Source organism: Capra hircus, chromosome 26 (genome assembly GCF_001704415.2).
Source record: "Capra hircus breed San Clemente chromosome 26, ASM170441v1, whole genome shotgun sequence".
Lineage (NCBI taxonomy): Eukaryota > Metazoa > Chordata > Mammalia > Artiodactyla > Bovidae > Capra > Capra hircus.
The window spans coordinates 33,852,396-33,864,684 of NC_030833.1; the positions used below are offsets into that span (position 1 = coordinate 33,852,396).

The 12,289-nt window shown below is 40.6% G+C and overlaps 1 protein-coding gene across 2 annotated transcripts in view; it reads left to right on the forward strand.

Moving 5' to 3' along the window:
* The window catches only part of TLL2 (tolloid like 2), a 143,076-nt gene that overhangs the window by 83,384 nt on the left and 47,403 nt on the right, over nt 1-12,289 (forward strand). For both annotated transcript variants that reach the window (XM_018041650.1, XM_018041651.1), the window contains exons 5-7: nt 591-708; nt 7,119-7,297; nt 8,212-8,317. In XM_018041650.1, the coding sequence (XP_017897139.1) occupies nt 591-708; nt 7,119-7,297; nt 8,212-8,317 (403 nt within the window). The remainder of the gene's footprint in view (nt 1-590; nt 709-7,118; nt 7,298-8,211; nt 8,318-12,289) is intronic.

Consider the following 12,289-nt stretch of genomic DNA (forward strand, 5'->3'; position numbering starts at 1 on the left):
TCAATGTCTAATCAAGGAAATATGAAGAAAAGTTCCGAGGAAGTATGAAATTCATCTGTTCTCAAAGGCCTTGTAGAACATTAGACTCAAGAATCCCCCAGCAAACACTGAACCCTGATGCAAAAACATCATGAGTGTACCTACAAATAGAATTTTTAGAGCATGTGGGAATATACTCTCCTATAGGTAGAAAGTAAAACGAAAGGGTGAAATGCAGTGCTGGTTATTTAGTTGAAAGGGCAAAACTTTCCAAACTGAATGACCTAAGTAACATTTTTTTAAAGTTTAGGAAAGTACTTTCAATGCAAAGGAAAAGTTGGGAGGCTGGGGACATTTGAAAATCTATTTTTACCCTCTCTTCCAATTCATAAACTCCTACTCTCTAAGTTTTTGGTTATTTGGGAAAGTTATATTGTATTCTTAGCCAGGGAAATCCTTAGTCCTAGTTCATTTTAATTCTGGGTCACTGAAACAAGCTCTTTTTTTTGATCATTGGAACAAGCTTTGTTGATGAACCAGCATGCTCTAGAGCATCTGAGGAAGCTATGGACCCATGAGTGAATTGATGAGCACCTGTCCTGTCGTTTCAGGAAGCCAGAGGGCCATTTTTAAGCAGGCCATGAGACACTGGGAGAAGCACACCTGCGTGACCTTCATAGAGAGGACAGATGAAGAAAGCTTCATCGTGTTCAGTTACAGAACGTGTGGGTAAGTGCAAGTGAGCTCACCTCAGTGGAGACTGAGGCAGACAAGTCAGATGGCCCAGGAGCCTTGAATTTTTTCTCTAAAACAATATGTGTTATAATATGCTGTAATATATAGGAGTCCAGAATTTGTCAGAAACTCTTCTTGCCCTCAACAAACTCACAGTCCAGGGACAAAGTAGGTAGGTCAAGAGGAAGACTCTAGAATGACAAGGTGTCTGTATTTCCTGTCATGGGAGCAAGCTGAAGGAATTGGGAATGTTTCATATGGAGAAGTGATTCTGAACCAACTTGGGGCCGGTGATCCCACTGAGAATCTGATGGAGCTATGGGCTCCCTCTGGATGGAAGTACATTTATGCAAAATTCTTCATGTGATTTTGTGAGCTCCATGGGCTTACAGACTTCCTCCAGAAAACATGGTAAATAATAAGATGATTGGATTATAACTAAACTTATCTGTTATGCCAATAAATATAAGTGTGGTGTATTTTCCTGAAAGGAAAACGTTCTCATATTAGTTCAAAATCTTAAATCCAACTACATGCTATATGTGTGAGAGGACTACTGAAGAAAATGATCCAGAAATGTTTACAAGTAAAAGGTAAGAAGGCACACAGGCAAATACTAACAAAAAGAAAGCTGAGATCACAATTCTAGTTGTAGACAACACTTTTTCGTTGTTTCTTCAATTCATTTTCAAAGTCAGAAAGTGCTAAAAAAAAAAAGTGAGACACTTCATAATGAAAAAGAGTACAAGCTACAGTGAGAATATAACAGTCATAAATATTTATGCACAAAATAGCATAGCATTAAGAGTCATAAAACAAGCCCCGAGGGTTTCAAGGGGAAATCAACAGAAACACCAACGGCAGAAGACTTTATTTCATTGCTGTCAACCCAGGTAGATCAATGTCAAGTTAACCAAAAAATAAGTAGAGATTTGTAGCAGACTGGAAAAATGTAATTAATAGAGTTGAGCCTGTGGGTCTACCAGATTCCATAACCTGTAACACATGTTTAAAATGCCTCTTAAACATTTATAAACATGGTTCATCTATTAACTATTAAAAACACCTCAATGTATTCTAAAAGTTCAAAATAAAATGAAAATATTCTCTGATTGTAAAGCAATGAAACCGGACATAATAACAACAAAAATAGAATAAATACTCCCGCATTACCTGTTAAGTTAAGACCTCCCCTCCCCCCCGCCTTTTTTACAACTCTTAGATTTTAAAGAAATCAAGATTAAGATTAAAATTACAAGACATCTAGATAGCAAAAGCCTCACAGTTCAAAACTGAAGAGATCTGGGTAAAGCTATACCCTCAGATATCCACAAATCTGAGAATTAAGAATGACAGTGAAATACTCAATTTGAAGAAGTTAGCAAAACAAATGAATACATAAAGACCCTCCACCGCAACAAAATAAACTGCATGAGAGCAAGAAAATGGACAAGGTAACACATTACAGAACTGATAAATTAGAGAGTGACTTCTTTGAATAAACAAACAAAAAACTATAGATAAACTAATTACTTGTTCAGTTCAGTCCAGTTCAGTCACTCAGTCGTGTCTGACTCTTTGCGACCCCATGAATCACAGCACACCAGGCCTCCCTGTCCATCACCATCTCATCCTCTGTCGTCCCCTTCTCCTCCTGCCTCCAATCCCTCCCAGCATCAGAGTCTTTTCCAATGAGTCAACTCTTCGCATGAGGCGGCCAAAGTACTGGAGTTTCAGCTTCAGCATCATTCCTTCCAAAGAAATCCCAGGGCTGATCTCCTTTAGAATGGACTGGTTGGATCTCCCTGCAGTCCAAGGGACTCCCAAGAGTCCTCTCCAACACCACAGCTCAAAAGCATCAATTCTTTGGTGCTCAGCTTTCTTCACAGTCCAACTCTCACATCCATACATGACCACTGGAAAAACCATAGCCTTGACTACACAGACCTTTGTTGGCAAAGTAATGTCTCTGCTTTTGAATATGCTATCTAGGTTGGTCATAACTTTTCTTCCAAAGAGTAAGTGTCTTTTAATTTCATGGCTGCAGTCACCATCTGCAGTAGTTTTGGAGCCCCCCAAAATAAAGTCTGACACTGTTTCCAGTGTTTCCCCATCTATTTCCCATGAAGTGATGGGACCAGATGCCATGATGTTCGTTTTCTGAATGTTGAGCTTTAGGCCAACTTTTTCACTCTCCTCTTTCACTTTCATCAAGAGGCTCTTTAGTTCCTCTTCACGTTCTGCCATAAGGGTGGTGTCATCTGCATATCTGAGGTTGTTGATATTTCTCCCGGCAATCTTGATTCCAGCTTGTGCTTCTTCCAGCCCAGCGTTTCTCATGATGTACTCTGCATAGAAGTTAAATAAGCAGGGTGACAATAGACAGCCTTGACGTATTCCTTTTCCTATTTGGAATCAGTCTGTTGTTCCATGTCCAGTTCTAACAGTTGCTTCCTGACCTGCATACAGATTTCTTAAGAGGCAGGTCAGGTGGTCTGGTATTCCCATCTCTTTCAGAATTTTCCACAGTTTATTGTGATCCACACAGTCAAAGGCTTTGGCATAGCCAATAAAGCAGAAATAGATGTTTTTCTGGAACTCTCTTGCTTTTTCCATGATCCAGCGGACGTTGGCAGTTTGATCTCTGGTTCCTCTGCCTTTTCTAAAACCAGTTTGAACATCTGGAAGTTCACAGTTCACATATTGTTAGTCTAAGACAAAAAAGTGACAGTGAGGAAACATACAAAATCAGACGTACAAAAGGGAGAAATAACCACAGATTCAGCAGAATCATAAAAAGGAAGTTTATAAACTCTAGGGAAAGAAATGTTGAAACCTGGATGATGTGATTGACTTCAAGGTAGATGTAAAGGACTGACTGGCACAGACCAGTAACTTTGAAAGAAATTGGAAAACTGACGGAAAAACTTTCTCCTCCATACCACCAACCTAGAGTTGCACAGATGAATTCTTTCAAAACTTCAAGAAACAGATTATCCTGGTACTATTTAAGTTTTTTAGAGCATAGAAGAACACATTCTTCCAATTTACTTTTAATAAACTGTCATGGTGTTGCTACCTCAAAATGAAAAAGATGGCACTGAAAAAGGGAAAATTATAAACTCATCTAACTTATGAATAGCCATGCAAAATCCTAAGTAAAATGTTGGCACACAGAACACAGCAGTAAAAGAATAGAAGAGTAGCCTGCCAGAAAGGGTTATCTGAGAAATGCAGGCCTAGTTCAACATTAAGAAATCTATTTGCATCATTCAACATATTGATAGCTCAAAGGAGACAAGCCATATTCATGTCTCAATAGATGCTAAAAAGGCATCTGCACATGTCAACATACCTTCATGATAGATCCTTGACTTAACACACACACATATACACATTAACATAACACACACAAATCAAATATATATCTATGTCCCAAAAGCCCACATCATGTTTATCGATAATAATTCTAGAAGCATTTCTGTTAGAATCAGGAACAAAAGATATTTATGATCACCATAGTTATTTCTTTTTTTTTTCTGGAAATACTAGCTAATATTTAGCTACCCAAGGTAAACACAGTGAATATTGGCAAGAACAAATATTGTTTGAAGTTAATGTGACATGTGGTGAAAAAACCCAGAAAATCAATTGGAAAATTATCAGAAACAAAAGGAGACTCTATTAAGGTAACTGACTACAAAATTAATCAACAGTAAAAAACTTTTGCCTTAATGAAATAATTTGATAAAGTAATACTTTCATAATGGAGGAAATCACAACTTTAGTAGAAACAGAGTAGATAATATATCTAAGAATAAATCATAACAAAAATGCAAAAATATGCCAGCCATATAGGAAGAAAACAACAAAATTCTAAGGAAACTTTTAAAAAAGAAGTAAAAATGGAAATACATACTGTTTCCTCATATGGAAATGCCCTACATAGTAAAGATGTCAGGACTTCCTAAAATAACCTATAAATTCATGCCATTCTGATTTAAACAGCATCTTCATATATGTATTTGTGGGTGTGTATGTACATATATTTTAAGAGCATGAACAAATGATATTAGAGTTTTTCATGTAGAAATAACAGAGAGAACAAACAGCAGTGATAGGGACAGAGGTAGGGGAGGAGAAGAGGTCTGATGTTCTATCCCAACACACGTGATATCAAAATGCAAATGAAGGGCTTCCCTGCTGGCTCAGTTGTAAAGAATCTGTCTGCCGATGCAGGAGACATGGGTTCGATCCCTGACAAGATCCCGCATGCCACAGAGCAACTAAGCCAGTGTACAGCTATTGAGCCTGTGCCCTAGAGCCTGGGAACCACAACAAGAGAAGCGACCACAGTGAGAAGCCCACATACCACAGCTAGAAAGAAGCCTGCGCAGCAACATAGACCCAGCAGAGCCAAAAATAAAGCTGATTATTTTAAAAATGCAAATGAAGATAATAATTAAAACCATTTGGAGCTCAAGAAAAAAATAGATATATGGAACGAAAGAGCTTAAAATGAATATGTTTATATACTAATTTAGGTAGCGTTTTAAATGAGAGAAAGATGGATTAGTCAGGGATATGTGAATATTGGAATAATTCAGTAGCTCATTTTTAAGAAAATAAAGCTGGGATACTACCACACTTCATATACCAAAAGTGATTTTGGCCAGATCAAAGATGTAGGCATTTAAAATTTTTATTTACGCATTTATTCTTGGCTGTGCTGGGCCTTCATTGCTGTGCGGCCTTTTCTCGAGTTGCAGCAAGCAGGGGCCACTCTGTAGTTGCCGTGCACCGGCTTCTCACTGCGGTGGCTTCTCTTGTTGCTGAGCACCGGCTCTAGCGCATGTAGGCTCGGTAGTTACAGCTCGCAGTCTCTAAAGCACGAGCTCAATAGTTGTGGCTCACGGGCTTAGTTGCTCCACGGCATGTGCGATCTTCCCAGACCAGGGATTGAATCCATGTCTCCTGATTCTTTACTACTGAGCCACCAGGGAAGTCCAAAGATGTAAGGATTTTGAAAAGAAAAAAGAAAAAGAAACGTGAAACGTACTAGAAGGAAGCAAAATTGCATATTAATTATAATCTTGCAGTGTAGATGGCCTTTCTAAATAGCACATAAGGAAAGAAAGATATTGCATGAAAATTTTAAACCTTTGTACGGCTAAAACAAAAAGAAATAACAAAGGGAGAAAAACATTTGCGATGCATTTAATAGTCAAAGATTTAATCCCCTATTTTCAAAAGGTTCTTACAAATCAGTAATAAAAAGATGGACAACCCTCCCCCCTCCCCACCTGGGGAAAGATGTGATCTCGCAGTTCACAAGAAAAAAATATAAATATCACATAAAACATGGAAAACTATCCAGCTTTGGTGAAACACCACTTTTCATCTATCAAATTGGCAAAAGTAGTTTGGCAAAACCAGGGCTGGCCCAGTTGTGGGGAAATAGGGCTATTTAACATACTATTAATGGACATATAAAAAGACCCAACATTTCGGGATTGCAATGTGATAGTATGTATCGAAATATCAAATGCCCATACCCTTTTACCCATTGATTCCATTGCTTGGAATTTACCCTACCAAAAGCAAGTAAGACTTCAATGGTTTCTTTGTTTTGTATTTTGTTGGTTGTTTTTCCTCTCTCTTCCCTGAGGCTTCGGTTAAATAGAAAAAACTGAAGTCAGTCTAAATGTGTGTTAATAAGAGACTGATTAAATAAATTTTAATACTATGTTGCTTTGAAAAAAATTAGGTTAACATTTACTGTTATGAAAATATCTATGAATTAAGGAGGGAAAAAGGCAAGATGAAGGACAATGTACATGATGTATTTTGTAATTAAAAATATTATATGTGTATATACAGATGTATTACATTTTTTGGACTGGAATTCAAGAAGCTGTCAGCAATAGTTATCTTTGGAACCTTAATACTGTACTTAAATCTTTTGTGACATGGGCATGTATTTTTAAAACATTTTACAGAAGTTATCTGCGTGGTGGGATTATGGGCCATTTTAATTTACTTTTTACAGCTTTCTATATTAGGAACAATGAATATATATTTTAAAAAATAATTGTGCCCAGAGGTAAGTCATCTCTAAGGCTCCTCTGATAATAGCAAAAAGACTCATGCTTTACAGAAAGTCAGGGGCTCCTTCCTTTGTCTCTTCCTTGTCATCAGAGACTCAGGGGTAGAAGGGTGGGGGAAGGTATTTACTTTTTTCCTGGAAGAGAGACTGTATCTTTCTAAGGATTCTCCAGGCCACTGAAAAGGTCAAGAGCCATTTTTGGAGGGAATTCCTGCCTTGGGAGGGAAGTTGGACAATGAGATTGTTTTCAAGCTTCATTCCCTGATCTGCTGACCTGGGTATTTCTGCAATTGTCCAGCTGTTGTTCCTATGTTGGGCGCCGAGGTGGAGGCCCACAGGCCATATCCATTGGAAAAAACTGTGACAAGTTTGGCATTGTGGCCCACGAGCTGGGCCATGTGGTTGGGTTCTGGCATGAACACACCCGGCCAGACAGAGACCAGCATGTAACCATCATCAGAGAAAACATCCAGCCAGGTAAGGAGTCTGTATGGAGCCTAGAAGCGAGCGGTCAGGCAGGTAGCACCATGGGGTCAGGAGGGAGGAGAGAGAGGGGTTGCTGGGGGCAGACCGACACTCATTGGTAAGTATGGAGGCCTTTGTCACCAGCACTTTATCCTTCCATGTTTTGTCTTTCTGGGGAGGTCATCTGCTAGAGCTTTCAGGTTAGAGCAGAAGCAAAATGATTCCATGTGGTAAAGGACAGTGAAATCTAACTCCATTTAACAGGAACAGAATCGACCAGAACACTGTTGCAGCATCAAAGCTACTCATCCAAAAAAAGAGTTCTCCCAGTTGCTTTTCGAAGACTCATTTTTGCTGATGTAGGCAACACATATTTTTGAAACTGAAATCTAATTAGGACACAAGTACATGAAAAGCAGTATTTCTGCCTATCCCAAGGCAGATAAAGTGTCTAGATTTCTTAAAAATACCTCCCCGTGTTAAACAGTTTTATACAGAAGTTCATATTGAACATGAAAGTCACTGATTGAATAATATATTTGCCTTAAAAATGCTTTCAAGAGTTTGAATAGTGAATTTGAGATTGAACTTAAATATTGGATTTCTTTTCTTTGTTCCTTCAATAACAAGACTAGAGAATTAAAGGCAATTTATTTTTTCATAACTAATCTATTAACTTACTTTAAGTGTTTTGAGAGGCATTTTGGGAGGGGTGGTGGGTGGTGGGGTTGGGACCACATAGAGCTGTTCTAAGTTTCAAATTTCTAATCTGTCAAAAACAACAAGAAGAACCACCACCAAGCCTGTCATTTGACTGACTAACAGAGCTCCCGGAAGTTGCTATGGGCCCTCCTTCTCCCCTCCTCTGCCTCCTTTCAGGTGCCTACCTTGGTTTTCAAAGACGTTAACAGAGTGTTGTGTCACAGGTCAGGAGTATAATTTCTTAAAAATGGAAGCTGGGGAAGTGAGCTCTCTGGGAGAAATGTACGACTTTGACAGCATCATGCACTACGCCCGGAATACCTTCTCAAGGTCGGAATCTATGGTTACGCCTCATCTGTGTTGTACTGTGCCTGCCGCAGGCGGGGGTCGGATTCCAGGAGGTCTGCGGAGAGCAGGTCTCTGCATGTTCCTGGCACAGTTGGCATGTCTGTCCTTGAAATACGGTGGCCTCTGGGCTGCAGTGAAATATAATCTAATCAGGTTCCTGCTAATAAGATTGAATCCCATTGTGAAGCTGGTGTTTCATCATGCCCTCATGTCACAAGCAGCAAACTGGAAAAGGGAAATTATTGAGGGGTTGGCTGGAATCATAACTTAGAGGCTCTGTGTAAAATTTCCAGCGGGTGGGGCCCTCTTCTAAAGTACATCCAACCAGGTCTCCTAGAAGAGGTGTGGTTTATTGGAAGCTAGACCATGTCAGAGTTGGGAGGGTGGTAAATCAGGGGCTCATTTTAGAAGAAAGCGGGGCTCCAGCCAGTTGGAGGGCTCACAGGTAGTGGAGGTTGGAATGAGAACAAAAATCCGGATCTCCTGCCTGCTGGCCACACGTGATGGTAGCTGGTATCCTCAAGCCTGGGCAGGCTAGTTATTTATGGCTGGCCTCAGCAGGATCGGTTTTGATGAGCTCATGCTGTGCTGGACCCAGTGTTAGGTATTTTGCATATTACCCTTGCTTCTGTATTACTGTATTATCCTACCCTTATCATGTAAGTATTTTGTATAGAGAAGTGTTTCACTGCTTGTCCCAGTTTTGTAGATCTTTCCGCTCGAGTTATTTTTCTCTCTTGGCATTTCCCCCCCCTAGTTTCAGCCTAAAATCAGCTTTTTATTTATTTAATCATTAAATAAGATTTAAGGTGATTCCCAATATATACAAGAAAAAAAAAATTAGGTGAGGAGACTTGGAGATGTCAAGAGGGAAAAAATAAGGGTAAATAGCTAAGTTGAAGCTTGGAATCTATTTGGCATTCAGAATATATGCCACAAAGTCATGTACCCTTTGTTAGGGTTGGCAGCAAATCCTCCCCCATGCCTCCTAGCAGGTCATAGCAAAGAGGGAAACAGTCCGTTTCATGAATCTCTATGTCCATCAAGATCAAAGGAAACCGTTAGTTCAAGAGACACACAGCTCTTGGGAGTGGAAAGGACACTGTTTACCCAGGCTGCTTGGCTCTTGGGTACAGCATCTGAAAGCATCCTGTCGATAAGGTCATACTACCATGGGCGACGTCCTCTACATCTCAGCATCCCAAGTTCCAAGGGGGCACTGGTCCTCTGGCCACACAACTGAGTTAGTTATGATCGCCATCCTGCACCCAGGCAGGAGCTCTCCAGTGCTTTAATGGGTGGAGTTTGGCCCAAAGTCAGCATCTTGGAACACCTGGGATGGGAGTGACCTACCCAGTTCTCTTTACTCTTCTTCTGGCTCTTTATAAGAAGATACAAAAGGGACTATAATGTAATGAAGAGACCACTGACCTGAGAGTCGAAGGCTGAATTCTAGCCCTCGTTCACCCATGCACCTTGCTGATGAAGGAGGTATAGATAGTAATTAGGGGCAGCTTTGTGTGGGATCAGATCTCCACCTTCCTGGGCCTCAGTTCCCTCATGAGAGAGTTGGAACAGATGTTTTCGGATCCCTTCCAGCTCCAACATTTCATGTTATAATTTATTAACCAGAATGTGAAGGATTGACAGGTATGATCTCACACATTGCCATATGGGAATCTGAGGCTTCCTCTTCCACACTGGGAAATGGAGACTTTGAAGGACCTAACCTGGGGGTCTGAGAGGCAGGATGAGTGCCCCCTCTGCAGATGTTGGAGGTGGGATGCTTGGATGTGGGTGTGGGACTGACTCACAGGGTGGGGAAGTGGTGCAGGGAATAGCCAACTTGCACCACATTAGCTCTGGGGGTGGCTAAGTGGAGCCAAAGTATTGATTTTTTCCGGGAATCAAGGTCAAGTTGGTCCAAGGGAGAAGCTTGTACCTTGTTGAGTTGCTCAGTCATGTCCTACTCTTTGCAGCCCCATGGACTGAAGCACACTAGGCTTCCCTGTCCTTCACCATCTCCTGGAGCTTGCTCAAACTCATGTCCATTGAGTCGGTGATGCCATTCAACCATCTTGTCCTCTGTCGTGCCCTTCTCCTCCTGCCTTCAATCTTCCCCAGCATCAGGGTCTTTTCCAATGAGTCAGCTCTTGGCATCAGGTGGCCAAAGTATTGAAGCTTCAGCATCAGTCCTTCCAATGAATATTCAGGGTTGATTTCCTTTAAGATTGACTGGTTTGTTCTTCTTGCAGTCCAAGGGACTTGCAACAGTCTTCTCCAGTACCACAGTTCAAAAGCATCAGTTCTTTGGCATTCAGCTTTCTTTATGGTTCAACTCTCACATCCATACATGACTACTGGAAAAATGATTGCTTTGACTAGATGGACATTTGTTGGCAAAGTAATGTCTCTACCTTTTAATACACTGTCTAGATTGGGCATAGCTTTTCTTCCAAGGAGTAAGCTGTCTTTTAATTTCATGGCTACAGTCACCATCTGCAGTGATTTCGGAGCCCCCCCCCCAAATAAAGTATCTCACTGTTTCCATTGTTTCCCCATCTATTTGCCATGAAATGATGGGACTGGATGCCATGATCTTCAGTTTTTGAATGTTGAGTTTTAAGCCAGATTTTTCACTCTCCTCTTTCTCCTTCATCAAGAGGTTCTTTAGTTCCTCTTCACTTTCTGCCATAAAGGTGGTGTCATCTGCATGTCTGAGGTTATTGATATTTCTCCTGGCAGTCTTGATTCCAGCTTGTGCTTCATCCAGCCCAGCATTTCTCATGACGTACTCTGCTTATAAGTTAAACAAGCAGGGTGACAATATACTGCCTTGATTTTCTCCTTTCCCAATTTGGAACCAATCCATTGTTCCATGTCCTTGTACCTTGGATCTTGTTTTTATAGATGCCAAAACTCTTCATATTGCTTTATTACTTATCTATTAATTATTCATATAAATTTGTTTATTATTATTTATCTGTTGGGACTTCCCTGGTGGTCCACTGGTTAAGACTTCACCTTCCATTTCAGAGGGTGCAGATTTGATCCTTGGTTGGGAAACTAGGATCACACATGCCTCATGGCTAGAAAACCAAAGCATAAAACAGAAACAGCATCAAAACAAATTCGATAAAGACTTTCAAAATAATCCACATCAAAAAAATATTTATCTGTTGTATTCCTCTCTCCCTCACTGAACTGAGGTCTTTGTGAATCGAGACCACCTCATTCTCTTCTACTCCCCAGCACTCAAGACAGTGCCTGGCACAGAGTTCAGTAGATATTTGTCAAATGAACAAATTAATGAATGAGTCCAAGGAGACAGGAAATCTGTAGTGCTGGGGACTAGGTGAGGGAATAAATGTCCATCATCTCACTACAATTCTTCCCATGTACAGATACCACGGTCACTTCATTAAGCAGAATCTACACATTTCTATTATGTAGGAAATTTCAGATAGATTACTACTAATGGGTTGTAGAAGCTTAATTGCCTTCTCCATGCCTGCAATGTACCAGTTACTTACTATGCAAAGTTCTGTAACTAGAGCCCATGGCAAGAATGCAGACAAATCTTCTCTTCTGACACCAACATTTCTTTTCTTGTCTTTTCAGAAAAAACAATTCTTTTTTTTTCTTATTTCTAACCCACCAGGGAAGCCCACCCCCTCCTGCTACCATGATGCTACCTATTGTCACCGTACCTTGCGTGTATGCTAAGTCCCTTCAGTTGTGTCCAACTTTTTGCGAACCTATGGACCATAGCCTGCCAGGCTCCTCTGTCCATGGGATTCTTCAGGCAAGAATATTGGAGTGAGTTGCCATGCCCTCCTCCAGGGACTCTTCCCGACCCAGGGACTGAACCCAAGTCTCTTTCCTTCTTCTGCATTGGCAGACAGGTTCTTTACCCCTAGTGCCACCTGGGAAACCCTGTCACAGCACCATCTA